This window comes from Psammomys obesus, unplaced genomic scaffold (genome assembly GCF_907164565.1).
Source record: "Psammomys obesus unplaced genomic scaffold, mPsaObe1.curated_primary_1811, whole genome shotgun sequence".
NCBI classification, from domain to species: domain Eukaryota; kingdom Metazoa; phylum Chordata; class Mammalia; order Rodentia; family Muridae; genus Psammomys; species Psammomys obesus.
The window spans coordinates 13,439,305-13,456,353 of NW_026590062.1; the positions used below are offsets into that span (position 1 = coordinate 13,439,305).

The window sequence follows — 17,049 nt, forward strand, 5'->3', positions numbered from 1 at the left end:
TCACCCTCCCCGGGCAGACATCACTAGCTCATCACGGCACTCCTACTGTTAAGCCTAGTCTAGCCAGCAGGCGTAGAGCTTGTGAGCCTTCTGCCTCTTAACCACTCTCCTCTACCCTGGGTAATGCTCACAGGTGCCATCTTCACCTACAAGTCCACAGCCCCTATTCCTGGGAGACCACAGCCCTGGCATGGTCCTGGGATGCCAGGAGGAAAGGCTGAAGTCTGGACCATTGCAGCTTTACCCACAAAAGTATCGGTATCTACCTGAGAGACACCACAGCCTAGGAGGAGTCGCAACTTCTCCTCACCTTTCACTCCCAGGCTGGAACTCAGACAGCAGTGAGGGCCGCCGCCTCTGCGGCTGGATGATGGAGCCCGGTGACAGGTGCGAGGCGTAATCACGAGGGTGGTGTTGGTACTCAAGCAGCCCCACGTCCTGTGGAAGACAGGGAATGGTGAGCAAGTGCAGAAGCAAAAGCAGCTTCCCTGCACCAAGAGGCCCACATGAGCTCCCAGCCAACATCCTCTAGCGACAATTGCCACAGCGATGTTCCCACCATGCTCTGAGGCCTGCCCAGCTGCAAGGCACTGCTGGGGAACTCCTTCATGTAGAGGAGCATCATAAAAACCACAACGTGCGACTCCACATCTCCACACAAGGCCTCCCTGGGCTCCATGGTGTCCCTGAGTTGCTCTACTCCCCAGCTGGTGCACCTGAGCCTGGGGGAGGGGTTAAGCATGGTCCCTCTACAAATCCCACTTTTACTGCTGCCCACGCCACTCAGCTGCAGATTTAGAGAAAGGACCACACAGAAAAGAACGAGCCACTTATCCTAGGCCTGCTGACACACAGCTAGGAAATGCCCGAGCACAGGACTGGTGAGCATGGAGTGGCCCTAAGAGCACCAGCCTTCAGTGGGGACCCAGGTATCCTTGTGGACGGGACTCTGGTGGGAGCCAGGCTCAGGCACTAAGGGGAGGGAGGGATTGCAGAGCCAGTGCATATGGGGCAGAATGATGGCCCAGTAGGACCAGGTCTCAGCCAAGCAGCTGTCCGGGAGCCCCACCCACCCTGAGAAAGAAGAGCTGGCATACACAGTGTGGGGAGGGGGAGAGGCAGGCTACACACTCCCACTTTGAGCAACGACATGATTTCAACGGTCTAAGCACACCTGGGTCGTCATGGTCCAAAGAGGAGGCCTCAATCTCGGCCGACCCTTGCAGCCAGAGTGCTGGAGAGTCAGCACAGCTGACAAATTCCCCTAGCCTTGAAGTCTCAACTCAGTGCCACGTTCCTGCACTGCCCACTAGCAGCCTGAGTCTTAACCTGGATCCCACAATCACTACGTAAAGCTTTCCCACATTTTTAACAAGGGCTAAGATCACCTTATCACTGTGGGAAAACAAAAGAAGGGGGAGGGGAGAGGAGCAAGCGTGCACACCATCTCTAATAAGATAAAACAAGACAGGCTTCCGCCTTGTACCAAGCCAATCAATCTGTTCTATCTGCCTAGACACTTGGTTACACTGCATGGCAATCGATTAGCGATGTCTGACTTGGGAATGGCTACAGGTAACCTAGTTTTCCTTTGGCATATTTTCTTCTTTTCTTGGTCCCCTTTATTTTGTTTGCTTTGGATTTTATTTTACCTTTAATTATGTGTCTGCATGTTTATCTTTGTATATATGCACTTGAGCACAGTGTCCATGTCAGCCAAAGAAAGCAGTGGATCCCTTGCAGCTGGAGTCAAAAGCAGCTGTGAACTGCTAAATGTGTGTGCTTGAAACCAAGCTCAGATCCTCTGAAAGAGCAACACAAGCTCTTAACTGCTGAGCTGAGGCATATCTGCAGCCCCTGACTTTGTGTCTTTAAGCAGTCCTTACTGCAAAGAATCACTGGCATCAGTCAGGTGTGCTGAAAGTGCGGAAGCAGTTGGAATCCTGCCCCTAGTGGGTGAGCAACTAGAAAACCTCAGAGACCAAACTTGAAGGGAAAGATCTGGCAGGAAAGACCTTGCAAAAGACCCTGAAGGAGAACTCTGCAGGACAGGACCCATGGGAAGAACAAGGTTACAAGGATGACAGTACAAAGAGGATTTCAAGGGGAAGGATTCATACTCAGGTCACCGCAGCCAAGCCTGCTGCACAAGCTGCTAATGTGACCACCGAGGCAGGCAGGCACACAAGGAGGCTATCATGGGCAGTCACATCAAGAGAATGATGGGCCAGAGAGCAAGAACAGTTCCTCCAGCTCACACAGCAAGGGCAACACAGGTTCTGCAGGGAAATGAGACAGCCACAGGTCACAGACTCTAAGCCTACCCCAGATGATTACGGCAGGCCGGACTCTGGAGTGGAGGCCCACCCCAGCCTCTGTATATTTCCACAGCAAACAGAACAAGTGGGGAGCCAAGAAGCACACTCCAAAACAAGCCTAAGAAGTAGAGAGCCACACCAGATCATATGGAGGCAGTGTTCAGGCAACTCCTGTGAACCCCGGGTTCATTGGTCACCACTGAGCAACGCGCTCATGCCAACAGAGCCTCACCTCAGTGCTGTCACTGAGCCTAGAGTTCTGTGTGTCCAGACACCATGCTCCTGGCCTGCCCTTTCTCCCAGGTCCCAGCTCCACTGTCAATGTCTGGCTCTCCACTTAAATATGGCCTCCCCTAGCTCAATGTTCCCCAAGAGAATGTCAGCTCCCCAGAATGAGAGGGCTTCTCCACCTCCACAGCTCTGTCCCCAAGGCTTCGAAGTTGGCAGGTGACAAATCTAATCAGGATTTGATGAACAAATGAGTGAATAAGTTAATGAGTGCATGAATGAGTAGCTAAGTTAATGACTGAATGAGTGAGTTAATGAATGAATGGATCAATGGGTGAGGACCCTAAGGCAGTGCTGTGACATGTTCAGGTGGTTTAGGACTCCCCAATGTGCCCACATACCCAGGACATCAGTCCTAGCCAGCATCCAGTCCCAGCAGACAAGGGCAGGCTGAGCTCTGTGTGGCATGGCAGAGTTTGTGACCAACTGGACAACAGCCCACAGTCCATCCCATAGCCAAGAGTCAACCAGCTAGGCCTAAGGCCAAGGCTGGGGATGGCAAACTTTGTCAGGCGTCCCTGGCACACACCTTGCCAGGCACTGACCTGCGGATACATGGCTCTTGAACCTCATTGCCAGCAGCATGGATGCAGGGGAGGTGAAGAAACTACCAAATCTGGGCAGCAAAGCCTGAGGCTTACAGGAAGCATGCCACCCCTGGATACCAGGAGAGGACTAACAGTCTGATGCTAGAGGCAGGGTCCCCTACACTTGGGGTTCCTACTGTCCCATCACACAGAGACCTGCTCGTAGCCCAAGCATGATGTCACCTCAACAGAACTCCAGCCATTTTATAAGCACCTCACTTGACTGAGTGAGAAGGAAGAGCCTCTGGGAAGACAGGCCCGCTAGAGCGTGTGTAAGTGGCCTGGACCCGAAGAGCATGTTTTCCAGGCCCAGGACACCACACACTGAGCTGGTCACTGCACTAGGGCTAGAACACAGAACTCCCCAAAACGCAGTGTTCCCCCACGGGGCATCGGCCTTGTTATGCCTCCATGTCTCCTCTTCTCTGCCCTTTCTCTCCCCAAGACGTAAGTGTTACAGGAAAGCATAGCCTTTTTCCTGGCTGTACTCCTTGGGGCACAGGAAAGGGATGGGGTGGAGTGAGGGCTGAGGGAGTAGGGAAGGGGTTCACTTGAGGAACGGCCTTGGGGAAGGCTGGAGAAATGAGGGTGAGGAGGCTGAGAGAAGGGGCTGCAGGAAGGTCGGAGCTGGTGGAGAAGCCTGAGGGACAGAGTGGGGGAAGGGCTGGGGACAGGGTCATGGGGAAGGCTGCGAAAGACCAGGGGCTCCTGATCACAGACCCCAGCCTTCAACAAGCCAGCACAAAGAAACAGTAAGGAGGCCTAGATATTCACCAGGAGAGAGTCACCGTGGACTCCAGGGATCAGCAGAGCCCTGCTTGGTGGCCCAGCAAGGGCTGGTGGCCCAGCAAGGGCTGGAGGCCCAAGAGCAAGCAGGTCCCCTGGAAGGGAGAACATGGGTCCCACCAGGGAACTAACATGTTCCAACCTGTAGCTATCCCATCAGGTCACATCACTTCAGAGGGGTTAGAAACCATTGGACCCCATCCAGCGGCATTCTGCGTCACCAATGGCCCGGCAGGAGAGTGGGAGGTGCCTAGGGTCAGCCAGTGACCCTAAATGCTTCGGACAGGACACAACTGGGGCAAAGAGCAGGAAGGCAGGTTGGGAGGGAAGGGGCTGCAGCAGCCAGGGGACTCCCTGAGGCTGGGCCCACACAGAGAGAGTGGATGAGCAATATGAATGAAGGAGCACAAGGAGGAGGCCACAAGGAGGAGGCCACATCTGCCTCGGGAACTGGGGTGGAGGTGGCGATGGGAAAGGGGGAGGCAGGACGAACAAACCCCAGGCAGGGCCCTCTAGGAAATGGCTTTAACAGCATCAAGTTATGGTGGTAGCAGTCACATGGGATGTGCACAGGCATTCTTGCGGGTGCCCTCATCACCCCTACTTTATGGTGACAGAACTGAGAGCCCCCGACATTTTAAATAGCAAGTCTGGCTTCCTCACCACCTTGCTGCGGGTACTGGCTGTGACCCAGCGCCTTAAACAGCAGATGGTCAGTGAGTGGTGGCATAAAGGCTGGGGCTAGGGAGTGTAGGACCCCAACACTGCCGTGGCTGCCCCTGGATGATGGTTGGGGCTTGTCTTCTCCTTCCAGGCCCCAGCTGCTTTATGCTTTACCCAAGGACCCACCACCCCGAGAGCTGTCTGCCACACAGGGAAGACTGTTCACTGCAGCTGGCTCTGGACCTTGGCCTTTAGTTCTGCGGGAGCTGCTGCACAAGGGACCTTGAGGCCAGGCCCTGGGGCTCATGGGAAAGCATCCATCGATCACAGGTAGAGACACACACCACATAAATACACCTGCCACAGAAATGGACCACACCATCTGGTAGAGACTAGGCATGAGCCTAGATTGACTGACTGGCTGGCTGGCTGGCTGGCTGGCTGGCTGACTGACTGACTGACTCTCTCCCTCTGGCTCCCAACCAGCCACAATTACTACATCTCACATCACAACCCTTCACTCAACAGCCAAAGACATAGCATACAAGAGGCACGCAATAAAGGCCCACAGAGAGGATTCAAAGGCCCAGCCTCCTGCTTGCTCTACAGTAAGAGGTGAACAGGATCCTGGTAGGGGCAGACACTGCTCTGAGCTCAGAGTCTTACAGCCAAATAGGCACCAAGGCCTTGAGGGTTAGGAAGAAGGGGGTCGTGATCTCAGTCTTCCCACTCCCACCCCCCCCCCAAAAAAAACCCACCCTAGTCCCAAACAAAACAGAAATGAGTCTGGCTGTGAAAGGAGTGTACAGTAACCATAGGTGTTCCACTGCGCATGCCAGCTCCACTGCCCATCAAGACACAGACAGAGCATCCGACAGTCAGCCTAGTCCCAGCCTCCATCTCCCCACACTGACACAAGCACTTGCTTTGTATCCCAGGCTGGTCTCAAAATCACAATCCTCCTGCCTCCTCCTTTCTACAACGCTGAGATTACAGGCCTGCATCACCACACCTGGCTGCCACCAGTGTCCCCACTGCGACCAAAGCAACATGGGCTGCAGCAGCCTGGCTTCAGAAGATGCTTTAAGGTAGCAGAGGTGGTCCTGGGCAGACAGGCCCCTTACCGTGTGGGGCCGGGCTATCTGCACCGGGTAGGAGATGCCATGGGGAGGGTAGCGGGGCTCAGCAGCCCGCCACGTCTGTGCCACAGGCTGCGTGGATCCTGACATGGTGGTACAGTCCAGGCAGGCTTTAGAGCCCAATACACTCTTGACCAGGGCTAGGACTAAGGGCCGGTCTTGGTCATCTGCTGGCAGGCGACCTCGTCACAGGTGCCTGTGGAGAAAAGAGAAAGAAAACAAACTGAGCCGGAGGCAGCTGGACCATGGCCACAGCGGCCTAGTCCTTCCTCCTGGCTGAGCCGCCTCCCACTGCCAGCCCAAAGCCACAACACCTCGACTACCTTCCACAAGCCATCTCCCTACTAGCCAGGGCCTCAACCAGCAGGCCTGGGAGCTTCGATGTGGGCGCCATACCCACAGCCATCCAATGGCTCCCACATCCACCTTGGTCAGCCAGCTCACTCCACAGCTGGGACTTTCCAGGTCTCCAGGGCAAAGTTCTTCAAAAGCCCCTGGCAGCTCCAGCTCACAGCTGCTGGGCCTGTCCCTGGGTTGTGTGCGGGCCGAGCAGTGCACAGCAGTGACCCTCTATAGGTCACAGCGTGACCCGGGCTGAGCAAGGCTAACTGGCTGCTCTGTTATCCTCAGCCACAGGAAGTGTGATGTGGAAAGGACACACATGAGGTTGTCCTGCTGCCACTAGCAGTCAGGTAACTAGATGCTGAGGGTCACACTAGGAAGAGTAAGGACCAGACACAAGCATTTTGGGCACCAAACAGGTTCATCAAGATGGATAAAGACACCTTCTAGGCAGGAGTCTCATGACTAGTACAGAAAGAGCTATGACAATAGCCCAGTGATCTCAAGAATGGGAACCCAGAGGCTGCAGGAGCCGAGGGGACACCAGTGGGAAGCCAGAGACCCTGCGACCCTTTCCCTGCAGGCCCTTCCTGTAAAATCTCTTCCCTTTCATACTGTATCCACGGCTGAAGCCAGGAACTGTATCCCAAGCTGTCAGAGATGAGGAGCCTGACCAGACAGACCCCCAGCTCCCTGTAATTTCATCCTGACCCGTCCTCTCGGGCTAACTGATAACAACTGTCCTCCAAGCGGCAGATGGCCTACATCAGCTAGTGACAGGTCTCATGTAGAGAAATGAAGCAAGGAGGGAGAAGATCGCAGATCCAAAAAGCCATGAGCTGCCGCCCTCCAGCCCACTGCCACCCTTTCCCAATTTGGAGGCCCTGACTATATACCACACATGACTATATATCTACCCAACCTACCAGTGTGCATTTGACATTCCAACCCAGGCCCCAAGGGTCATGTGACCCAGCCATGGCCAATCAGATGGGGGGGGGGGTGACTGGCTGAGGGATGAGCAGGTAACTCCACCTGAGAACCCAGACATCCCTGAGCACCCTGGGCAGGTGTGGCTTTGCTCTTGACTCTGTTACATGGCTCTTATGAACATAAGAGTGTGTGGAGGCCAACATGGCAGCTGTCCTGTGCCTGAGGCAAGCTGCTGCCTTGGAAGGGGCCAGGGTAAACAGGTCTACACCACATCTCTTGCCTGGCTTCAGAGCCCGTAGTACCACCGATACAACCCCACCTTAACACTGACTGTCCTGTGTCACATGGTCCACTGCTCAAAACCACTACTTGATGTGGGAATACACATGAAGGCTGGGAGGTGGAAAGAACCACAATGTCTACCCTCTTGGACTATGGAAATGTAGGGGAGGCAGAGAGGGATGCCTCTCCAGGCCGTCTCTAGGGGACCTCACACCTCAGCCCGGCCTGGCTGGCTTCCACCCAGGATTCACAGGGCATCCCTGAGAACACAGGCACAGCATCATCCAAGGGCGCCCCACCAACTCCTTTCCAGTGTCCCAATGTGCAAGATGGCCCCAAAGGCAGAGACTATGATCCCACCCCCATGAGTGGGATCTACCCTCAGCCTTGTTTGGAGACAGCTTGAAAAACAAACACAAATTAGAAAAGCAATTTGGCAGGTCCTCAACACTTGAATAGAGAATTACTGAGGATCTGCAATCCCACTCTTAGGCGCCCAAAGAACTCAAACAGTCAGACAGATGTGTATGTAGCAACCCCATTCCCAATGGTCACAAGGCAGAAACACCCACCAGCATGGCCTGCCCATTCAATGAGAGTGTTACTTAGATTAAAAAAAAAAAAAAAAAAAAAAGCCAGAAAACTGATATAGACCACACTAAATGACTCCACGGATGTCACACTGAGTTAAAGGAGCCAGACACTTAAGACTATAAAGTGTGGGACCAACTCACAGATGTCCACAAGTGGCACAGCAAAAGGTCAGAAAGGAGAAGGGTGGATACCCAGGTCCCAGAGGGAGGCATAAGGAACAGGTTTTGAAACAGCCATGAGAACAAGGAGACAAAGAGTGCGCCAGGCAGAGAGCATCGCCACAGCAGGAGCCCGGAGGTTAGACTAGATGTATGTCTGAGAACGCCACTGAATTAGATGGGAAGAGGTCACTCAAGGCCCCACAGGCTATGGTAGACTAGAATAGATTGTTCCGGGAGCAGTGGGGAGCCCCAGAAGGTGGTTGAGCGACAGTACAGCGTCAGTGTTCTGCCTTGGGTGGCACAGCCGGTAAGCCACTAAAAACGTCCAAGCTAGAGACAGACTGTAGGATGGGTGACAGCAACTGGGAAGGGAAGCAAGCAGATGGCAGAGCATCGGGTAGGAGGCAGACAGAAGCCTTACAAGCTTACAACAGAGAGGGACATCGTCACACACCTCACAGTGCAGTGGCTGCAGCCCGGGGACAGCAGGGTTCTTGCTGCAGAGCCTGCCAGGAGAAACCTGTCTAGGCAGTGCCAAGTGAAGATCCTGGAAGGCAGCACGCTCCCAGTAAGACAATCTCAACAAGGCAGCCTCTGTGGAAAACTGTCACCCTACATTGCAGGGTGACCTGAGGTGGGCGCTACTACAGTCACAGCCTCTGGCAGGGGTATTCTCCAAGGCCATTCCTGTGCATCACGCATATCCCTTGCCCACTTCCTTCTCCTCAGAGCACCGACATAACCGGTGTTCAGCAAAGGACTGTGCCCAGCAGAGGTGGGCCAGCCCCAGCGATGTAAGGGCCCACCTGTATCCCTGTCCAACAGCAGAACCTCCTTCTGGGACTGCAAGCAAGTATGTGGCACTGGGAGACATGGTCACCAGCCTGGCTAAGACACAGGAGGTGAACAGCATAGAGAGGCTGGGGCAACAGCCATGGGACATGCTGTGTGTGGCACTAGCTACAGCTTACTGGAAAACACAGCACCCTCTGACACCAAACTTGCAACAGGAAGCCAGGAGATGGCGGGGGGCTCACCAGAATTAGAATGTGTAGGGCAGCCAGAGGCAAGAGCTCATATCCACCCTGGAGCCCGGGCTGCCTGTGAAGGCTTCAGAACCCAGACTGCCGTGTCCTCCTGCTCAGGGGACCCTAGGAGGACATGGTATAGACCAGTTTCCACAGACACCAAGAGCTTTGTGGGCAGAAACTACACTGGCCACCCACTCCACCTGACAGATACGCCTCCCTGCTCCTGTGTTTCTGGGGGAGCCAGAGGCTGCAAGACACACCATATTAGCACATGAGAAGTCTCCCTTCCTAGAATGCCTTCTCTGGGTTTGAGGCTCCTGACCAAACCTAGGCACTAGTTGCAATTTTAAAGGCTCCAACTCTGTGTCCAACATCACCTCACCACACAGGACTCCTCCTCCCAACCCAGCCCCAACCCCAGCAGGAATCCAGCACATGGTCAAAGCAATGGCGACTGAAGGCCAAGACACAGTCTCTCAGTCACTGAGTAGAAATGATGCCAACGGGAGCCACCCAATCCTAGAGAGCTCCCATTTCAACAGAGCCACAGAAGCTCCTATCCCTAATGACTGGAGCAAGGCCAGAGACCAACTCCACCCATTACACCGTTGTGCGACCTTGCGATGGGTATAGACTCCTCTATGCTTTGGGCAGGGGGCTTCAGGGTAAGCTGTGTGTGAACAGGGGCAGGCCAGTCTTTACCTCTAGAAAGGCACTGTCCCTGGGGAAAGGCTCCAACCCCCCTCCCCAGCTTCCATGTGGCCTGTGAAGGCCCCCCCCCCCTTACCCTGCAGCACTGAGTCTCCATCATGGGCCCTGTTCATGGTGTATGATGCAGATGAAGGTATGAGCCTGTCACCAAACACATCTGAACCATTCAACAGGTGGGAAAACAGCATAGAGAGGCTCTCCTCTGCTCAGGGTCATACCACAGCCACAGGCCTTGGCTACCTAGGCAACTGAAGAACTCCAAAGTGTGGGCCACAAGTTCTGGTCCCAGATTAGCCACATGGGTGTCCCTGGGCTGCAGAGAGCCACAGGCTCCTGCCAAGGCAGACAGAAACACTTCTTCCTCGTGGTTTTCCTTGTACTCAATTTTTATTGTTAACATGTGCACGCGTGTGACATGCGCACACACACACACATAGAATCTAGAGGTCAAGTCTGAGTGTCACCTTTCAGGGTCCAACCTGTCTTTTGAGACAGGATCTCTCATTGGGCCCTGGAGGTCCCTGAGGAACTATGCTGATCAGCCTGTCACTACCCCATAGAGCTGGATTACATTGCCTGGCTTTTCTCCATAGGTTCTAGGGCTGGTTCTGTGCTTGTGTGGCAAGCACTCTACTGACTGAAGCAGCTCCCCAGACACTCCTTTTAAAATGGGGAAGAGAGTGGCTAAACCACAGCTAGTGATCCCTGGCCATGCAGTTCTCTGGTCCCCAGAGCAGGCTCTGCCCAATCCTCCCCAGCATCTTACCCTCATGCCCAGTCACTCTGCATAGCCTCGGGTTTCCGATCTCCATGACCACTCTGCCCACAGAGAGGAAGAATCTGGGAATAGACTGGGGTATAGATTGGAGGGCAGGGGTTGATGACAAGGGGCAGTGACATGACCCTAGCTGGGTGACCCTGAAGCACTCTGGTATAGTGGACTGGCAGGGAAGCAGATCACCAGCCAAAGCCACTAGGGAAGGACACAGGCCCATCTCTCAGCAAGGACAGCTGGAGATCCAGGTCCTAACAGGTTGGGCAGCCAGGCCTGGGTCCTTCATCCCCCTTCTGCACAAGAGAGATTCAAAAGCCCTGGGGACGGGGGGGGGGGGGGGGGGGGGGAGAGTTGCCCCTGGGGGGGAGGGGGGGGAGGGAGGGGGGGGAGGGGAGGGGTCTCAGGGCAGAATTTCACAAGGTGAGGGCTCTGAAGATCAGCTGTACTCTAAGACAGCAGTCAACCTCCCCCGCCATGCAATTCAAAACACTGAAGTAATTATCACAATGTGGGCAGACACGCTCAAGAGTGTGCATGCCTCCTCCAGAGACTCCAAGCCCAGCACAAAGAGCATAAGGTCCCTCCCCAACCCACCTCACCCCACAAACCTGAGGCTGGCTGGGCCTGTCCAACAGTGCCTCAGCATTTGCTGGGCTGCAAGCCACCAAGCTCACCATGCAGGGGGCCTGAAGGGATATTAGAAGGGCGGAGGCTGGGAGGAGCCGTTCAGAATCTCTGGTTTTCATGCAAGCGTGAGACCCTGCAACCCAGACAGGCCCAGCGTCCCACCTGTCCACCTGCCTACCTGACCACACATTTAGCCACCCAACTGGATCTGCACAGCCACTGCGACCTACCTGTATGTTCCTCCCTAAACACAGGCCTCAGATGCTCCAGGAGAGATCAATGATGGCCTGAAGGGAATAGCAGCTGGCTGTATGTGGATGAGGACCAGTATTTCCACAGCCAAAATTAGCTGGTTACTAGCTGTCCAGTTGTAGGATCCCTGCAAGGCAGTCCTCTGTCCCAGTCTGCCCAGGGCTGGCCAGAGCGCTACCTCCTCAATCCAACCAAGAGGATGCGCACTTTGGATCGGCACAAAGCACAGGCACACAGTCACCAGCGATGGCTCAGCAACATAATAATGATCAACAAGAGAGCTGAGGCTAGGCAGCCATTAAGAACCTGAAGGCCCTGTGGCCAGAAACCCTAGCCCCTAGAAGGTCTGGGTGGGCCCTAGTCCACCAGGCATCACAGAGTGGACAGGACCAGATCACCAAGGATCCAGGGAAAAGGCCTAAGCAGGAGACAAAGTAGAGCCACCCTGCAGCACACAGCCAGGCAAATTATGAATGGTGCAGACCCAGAGGCTGGGCTGGAGCTCAGCAAAGTGGCTGGGAGGGCCACTTTACACAGAGGCCGAATATTCCAGGCAAAGCCAGAAAGCTAGCTCCCCTTGGGGACAACTCCAAACTCTGAAGAAAGGTTAAGGCTACCTAGTAAACCAGCTTGCTGCCCAAAGACAAAAGTGGCTCAGAGGCCCAAGACAGACCTGTGTCTTCAGATAGCCAGTTCTGCAAACCTTTACCAGCATCTGCCATGTCAGCAATGCCCAAAGTGGGCAGAACGCTCATGCTAGGCCACGAGCCCTGGTGACAGGGTGTGGAGCTGGCCCACCTTCCCACTGAGGCATCTATAAGCCTCATTCACCCCAGACACACTGGCTGGTCAACATCAGACCAGCTGGGAATCTACACTGGAACTAGCCAGTAGCAGGCCCAGATTCCTCTGAGCACACCATTCCCCAGTGTCCCTGGCAGCCACCCCATAGCACCCTACAGTTAGCCCCTGCCCAAGAAGCAGGCCTCAAACTCACTATGTAGCTGAAGATGACCTTGAACTCCTGTTCTCTCCAGCCCCCAGCTGCCCAAATGCTGGGGTCACCAGTGGTTGTCACATCATCGGGCACCTGCGATGATTCTGCTGGCATGTCAGGAACAGCGAGCTCGCCCAACCGAGGCTGCTAAGTACAGAGTTCCAAAGAGAGACCAACAAGCGCCTGGATTCAACTGTGTCTGGAGCTGATTAGTTACCTGAAGCTTTTGGACTAAACACGGGAAGGAACAGAGAGTCCTCCCATTGTCACAGGGAGACCTGACTGAGCTGTATCCTGAGACCCAACTTCTAAGTTCCATCGTCTCAGATGTCCAGCCTCCAGGTCCCTCTCCATGCAGGGCGAAGCAAGGAGGAAGTGGTAAAATGAGCAAGCCTCTGGGGCAGGAGCCCAGCCAACCTCTCCTCCTGGAGCCAAAGCAGGTGTGCCTGACTCCTCTCATTGCTACTGGTGGCTCTCACAGGGACACGGGTCTTGCAGACAGTGCCCACTCCTCACAGTTCTTGAGGCTCTGGGTCAATTCCTGGCAGCAGACATACTCCACTGCCTGGCAGTAACTGATGTCACCATGAAGGTGCTTCAAAGGGACATGGAGGCCTCTGTACAAAGGAGTGCCTGACCATGGAGCTGATGAACACGCCAAGAGGACCCTGGAAAGTGGACGACATACCTGCCCTTACCATAACCCTCCTCTACCGTGATGGGAGCTCACGGTGGCACGCAGGGAGGTGGATCTCTGTGAGTTCCAGACCAGCATGGTCTATGGAGTGAGCTCGAGGAACAGGCAGCCCCTGGTGGGGATGGGTAAGACACCCTAGAGTTGTGCTCTTCCCAGGCCTCTCTGCCCCTCTAACCTCCAGCCTCTAAGACAGGGTTTCTCTGTGTAGCCCTCGCTGTTCTTGATTTGCTTTGTAGACCAGGCTGGCCTCGAACTCACAGAGATCCCCCTGCCTCTGCCTCCACCACTCTGCTTCTGTTCTCCATCTGTTTTGTGTGCCTGGGACAGCTCCATGTCACAGAGTCAAGAAAGAGACTCTTCCCACAAAGCAATAATACTGCTTCCACCCCAGGCCCTAAGTGTTCACCACGGTGACAGACTAACGCAAACAGCATTTGCCACCTCACCTGTTGCTGACTCTCAGATGACACCCTATCCAGTCATCTAACAGCCCAAGATCCTACCTGACAACATTGTACAGGTGCAGAGAGAGGTACAGAGGGGCTGAGGGGAGTATCCAGGGTCACACAGAAGGCAGGTGGAGAGCCCAGGTGAGCCGATTCCAGAAATAAGGTTCCAGACCAAGCCTCTTAAAGTGCTGTAAAACCACCACAATAGGCCCTTCCAAACACAGAAGTGGATTCTCCCACAGCTATGGAGGCCTAGTCAGCTGTTCCCAATGTTCCACACAGGTTGGGGGCCTCCTCCACCCACAGGTGGTCCGGGGGCCTTTTATGGCCATGTACCCCATTCTGCCTCCTTCCTGAGACTCTCCCCTCATTATGATGGCACTGCTCAGGGAACAGAGCCACCCAGGAAATCCAGGGTGATCCTAACTGAAGCTACCCTGCAAAGACCTGGTTTCTAAATGCTGTTACAGAATCGGGGGTACCCCGATGCGAGCAGACCCTGGTTTACACCGCTCAATTAGACCAATCTCTTCTAAGGCTCCCTCAAGCCCAGGGTTAGGCCCTGTCGAGTCCCCATGGAGCAGGAGAGCAGAGCAGAAAGCCACATGCTGGGACACCTAGGGGCATGGTCCTGGCCCAGTGGCCCCTCTGGCTGGCAGGAAGCCAGGGTCTCATGCCCAAGGCTCTTGGGAGAGGCCAGCTCAATGACTCATCCACTCACAGGCCAAGAGGCTGGAGGTGGCTTGGGGAGAGGAGAGAAAAATGCAAAGCCACGCACCCAGCTGGGATCTGTGTGTTGCTGTGTAGAAGGGATAACATATCTCACACACACACACACACATACACAATAGTAACCCTGACCTTGAAGGTTTCAGGGTGGCACAGTCATGGTAGCCAGCACGTCAGTCGTTCCTAGCCTGCTAGCCCCACACTGCCCATACGCCTGGGACTGGCTGAAAGGGCCTGCCATGACATCACAGGCGGGGAACTGTGCTGGGAGCCAGGAGGAGGCTGGTCCAGGGGACAAAGGGCGCATTGTCAAACACAACTGGAGGCAGGGGGCGGATCTTCGGCATGCCTGGCTCAGAGTGGCAGGAGAACCCACCCCCAGCCTTCCAGAGGCGGGCAGCCTGGCCAGTGTCTGCGCCAAGGAGAAAGCTCTGCCTGGGAAGTGGGCCTCCCAGAGCTGCTCAGGCCCTAACCTGAGCCAAGGAGAAGAGCATAGCCTTCTGGGGAGGAAGAGGGGTAATCCCCTGAGCACTAACAATCAGGCAGACAGACACAAACGCCATTCATCCCCTTCATGCTGCGCCTGCTGTGTGTCTTTCTTCGGGGCCTTGCAGGGTAGGGTAATTTGAGGCTCAACTGAGGTGTGCAAATGCTCACAGCCCCCCTAAGGCAAAGCTGGCTGTCAGCACCCACACCTCAACAAAAAGCCCAATTTTCCTTGATCCCAAACCCACCTCCATGCCTTCTCCCAGGAGCTAGGCTCCTAGCAAACACAAAGTATGTTCCAATTTCCCAGAGTGCCACAGGTATGGGGCACAGCCACTGAGTCTCAGGGTGGAGGATCTTATCTCCAGACAAGAGGCCTACATACACACACATACACATACATACACACACAAACATTCAGAACACATATACATACATAGATATACTCTAAACATACACCACACAATACATACATGTACATACTCTACACACACAGCACATACATACACATGCAAACATACACCACACATATACATACATGTATATACCCTAAACATACACCAAACAATACATACATATATATACTCTACACACATACCACCTCACACACACACATGCATACATGTTAATACTCTATACATACACCACATAACACATATACATACATATCTATGTACTCTAAACATACACCACACACACACAAATATACACCAGATACACACACACACACACACACACCACTCCAAGCTGACCCCTTAGTCTAAGGACAGGCCTAGGGTACAAGCCCTGAACACCAAGTTAGGCAATTCCCAAGAGGCTGTCTGGGGCATGGACATCTGTGATCCCCAAGCCTCTACACTGACACACAAAAGCCAAGTGATGGCATCAAGAGGGTAGAGACAGCCTCAGACAACAGCCCACAAGGCTCAGAAGGCTAGAGTGCTCTCTGCCCCTTCCCTGCCTCTTGAGGTCTGCCTTCAGGATGTAGAGGACCCTAAGCTATGACCTCTGCCCCAGAACAAGCCTACACCAACCCACAGGATGGCTGCTAGCGTTTGAGTGTGAAGCGTCTCCTGTGTTTGAACACTTGGTCTCCAGGCACTAGTGCTTTTAGGGCGTGAAGCCTGGCTGAAGGAAGTAGGTCATGGGGGTGGGGCCTGAGGTTTTCTAGTTAGGCACTACTTCCTGTCTGCTCTCTGATTTCTGACTGTGGATGCAATGTGACCAGCTGTCTCAGCTTCAACACCATCACGGACTGAACCCATTAAACTGTGAGGCAAGACAACCCTTCCAGCCATGACCTGCTTCTCACCAGGACTTTTGCTCACATTTACAGAAGCAATAAAGGAGATGGTACAGGGTGCTGGGGAACCTATGCAATCCTCAGGTTCATTTTATCAACCTGGCCCAAGCCACGGTCACCGGGGAAGAGGGAACCTCAATTGAAACACTGTCTCCCTCAAACTGGCCTGTAGACAGGTCTATGGGGGGTTTTCTTGATCAATGGCTGATGTGAGGGCCCAGCCCACTGTAGGCAGTGCCAACCCTAGGCAGGTTGTCCTGAGTTGTACACGAAAGCAGGCTGAGTGAATGAGGCATCTGGAGCAAGCCAGTAAGCAGTGTTCCTTCATGCCCTCTGCTTCAGTTCCTGCTTCCTTCCCTGGTGGACCATAACTTAGTGGTATGTGAACCAAATTGGTTGTGGTGATTTGATTTACTACAGCACTAGAAACCCTACCTAAGACAGAAACACCTAGGTATTAAGAGATCAAGCTTAGTACTGTGCCCGGTTAGGGGTGGCCAAGTGTAGGCTCTGGCAAAGACCTGAAAGTTTCCACCTAGAACTCCTGAGTAACACCATTCGTACCTAAGGCCAACCAGGCCAATGACACAGCAGATGAACTACAGAGACCACAGCAATGTCAGAGCAGATGAACCACGGAGACCATGCCAACCACAGAGTAGATGGGCCACAGAGACCATGCCAATCACAGAGTAGATGGACCACGGAGACCATGCCAACCACAGAGTAGATGGACCACGGAGACCACGCCAACCACAGAGTAGATGGACCACGGAGACCATGCCAACAACAGAGCAGATAGACCATGGAGACCATGCCAACCACAGAGTAGATGGACCATGTGGACAACGAAGACCACACCAACCACAGAGTAGATGGACCACGGAGACCACACCAAC

At 54.2% G+C, this 17,049-nt stretch overlaps 1 protein-coding gene across 22 annotated transcripts in view; it reads right to left on the reverse strand.

Annotated features, from left to right (window-relative positions):
• The window catches only part of Ncor2 (nuclear receptor corepressor 2), a 160,137-nt gene that overhangs the window by 103,699 nt on the left and 39,389 nt on the right, over positions 1-17,049 (reverse strand). For all 22 annotated transcript variants that reach the window (XM_055606472.1, XM_055606476.1, XM_055606493.1 and 19 more), the window contains 2 exons: positions 5,767-5,977; positions 311-438 (listed from right to left, as the gene is read on the reverse strand). In XM_055606472.1, coding sequence (XP_055462447.1) covers positions 311-438; positions 5,767-5,871 — 233 coding nt within the window. In that variant the 5' untranslated portion in view covers positions 5,872-5,977. The remainder of the gene's footprint in view (positions 1-310; positions 439-5,766; positions 5,978-17,049) is intronic.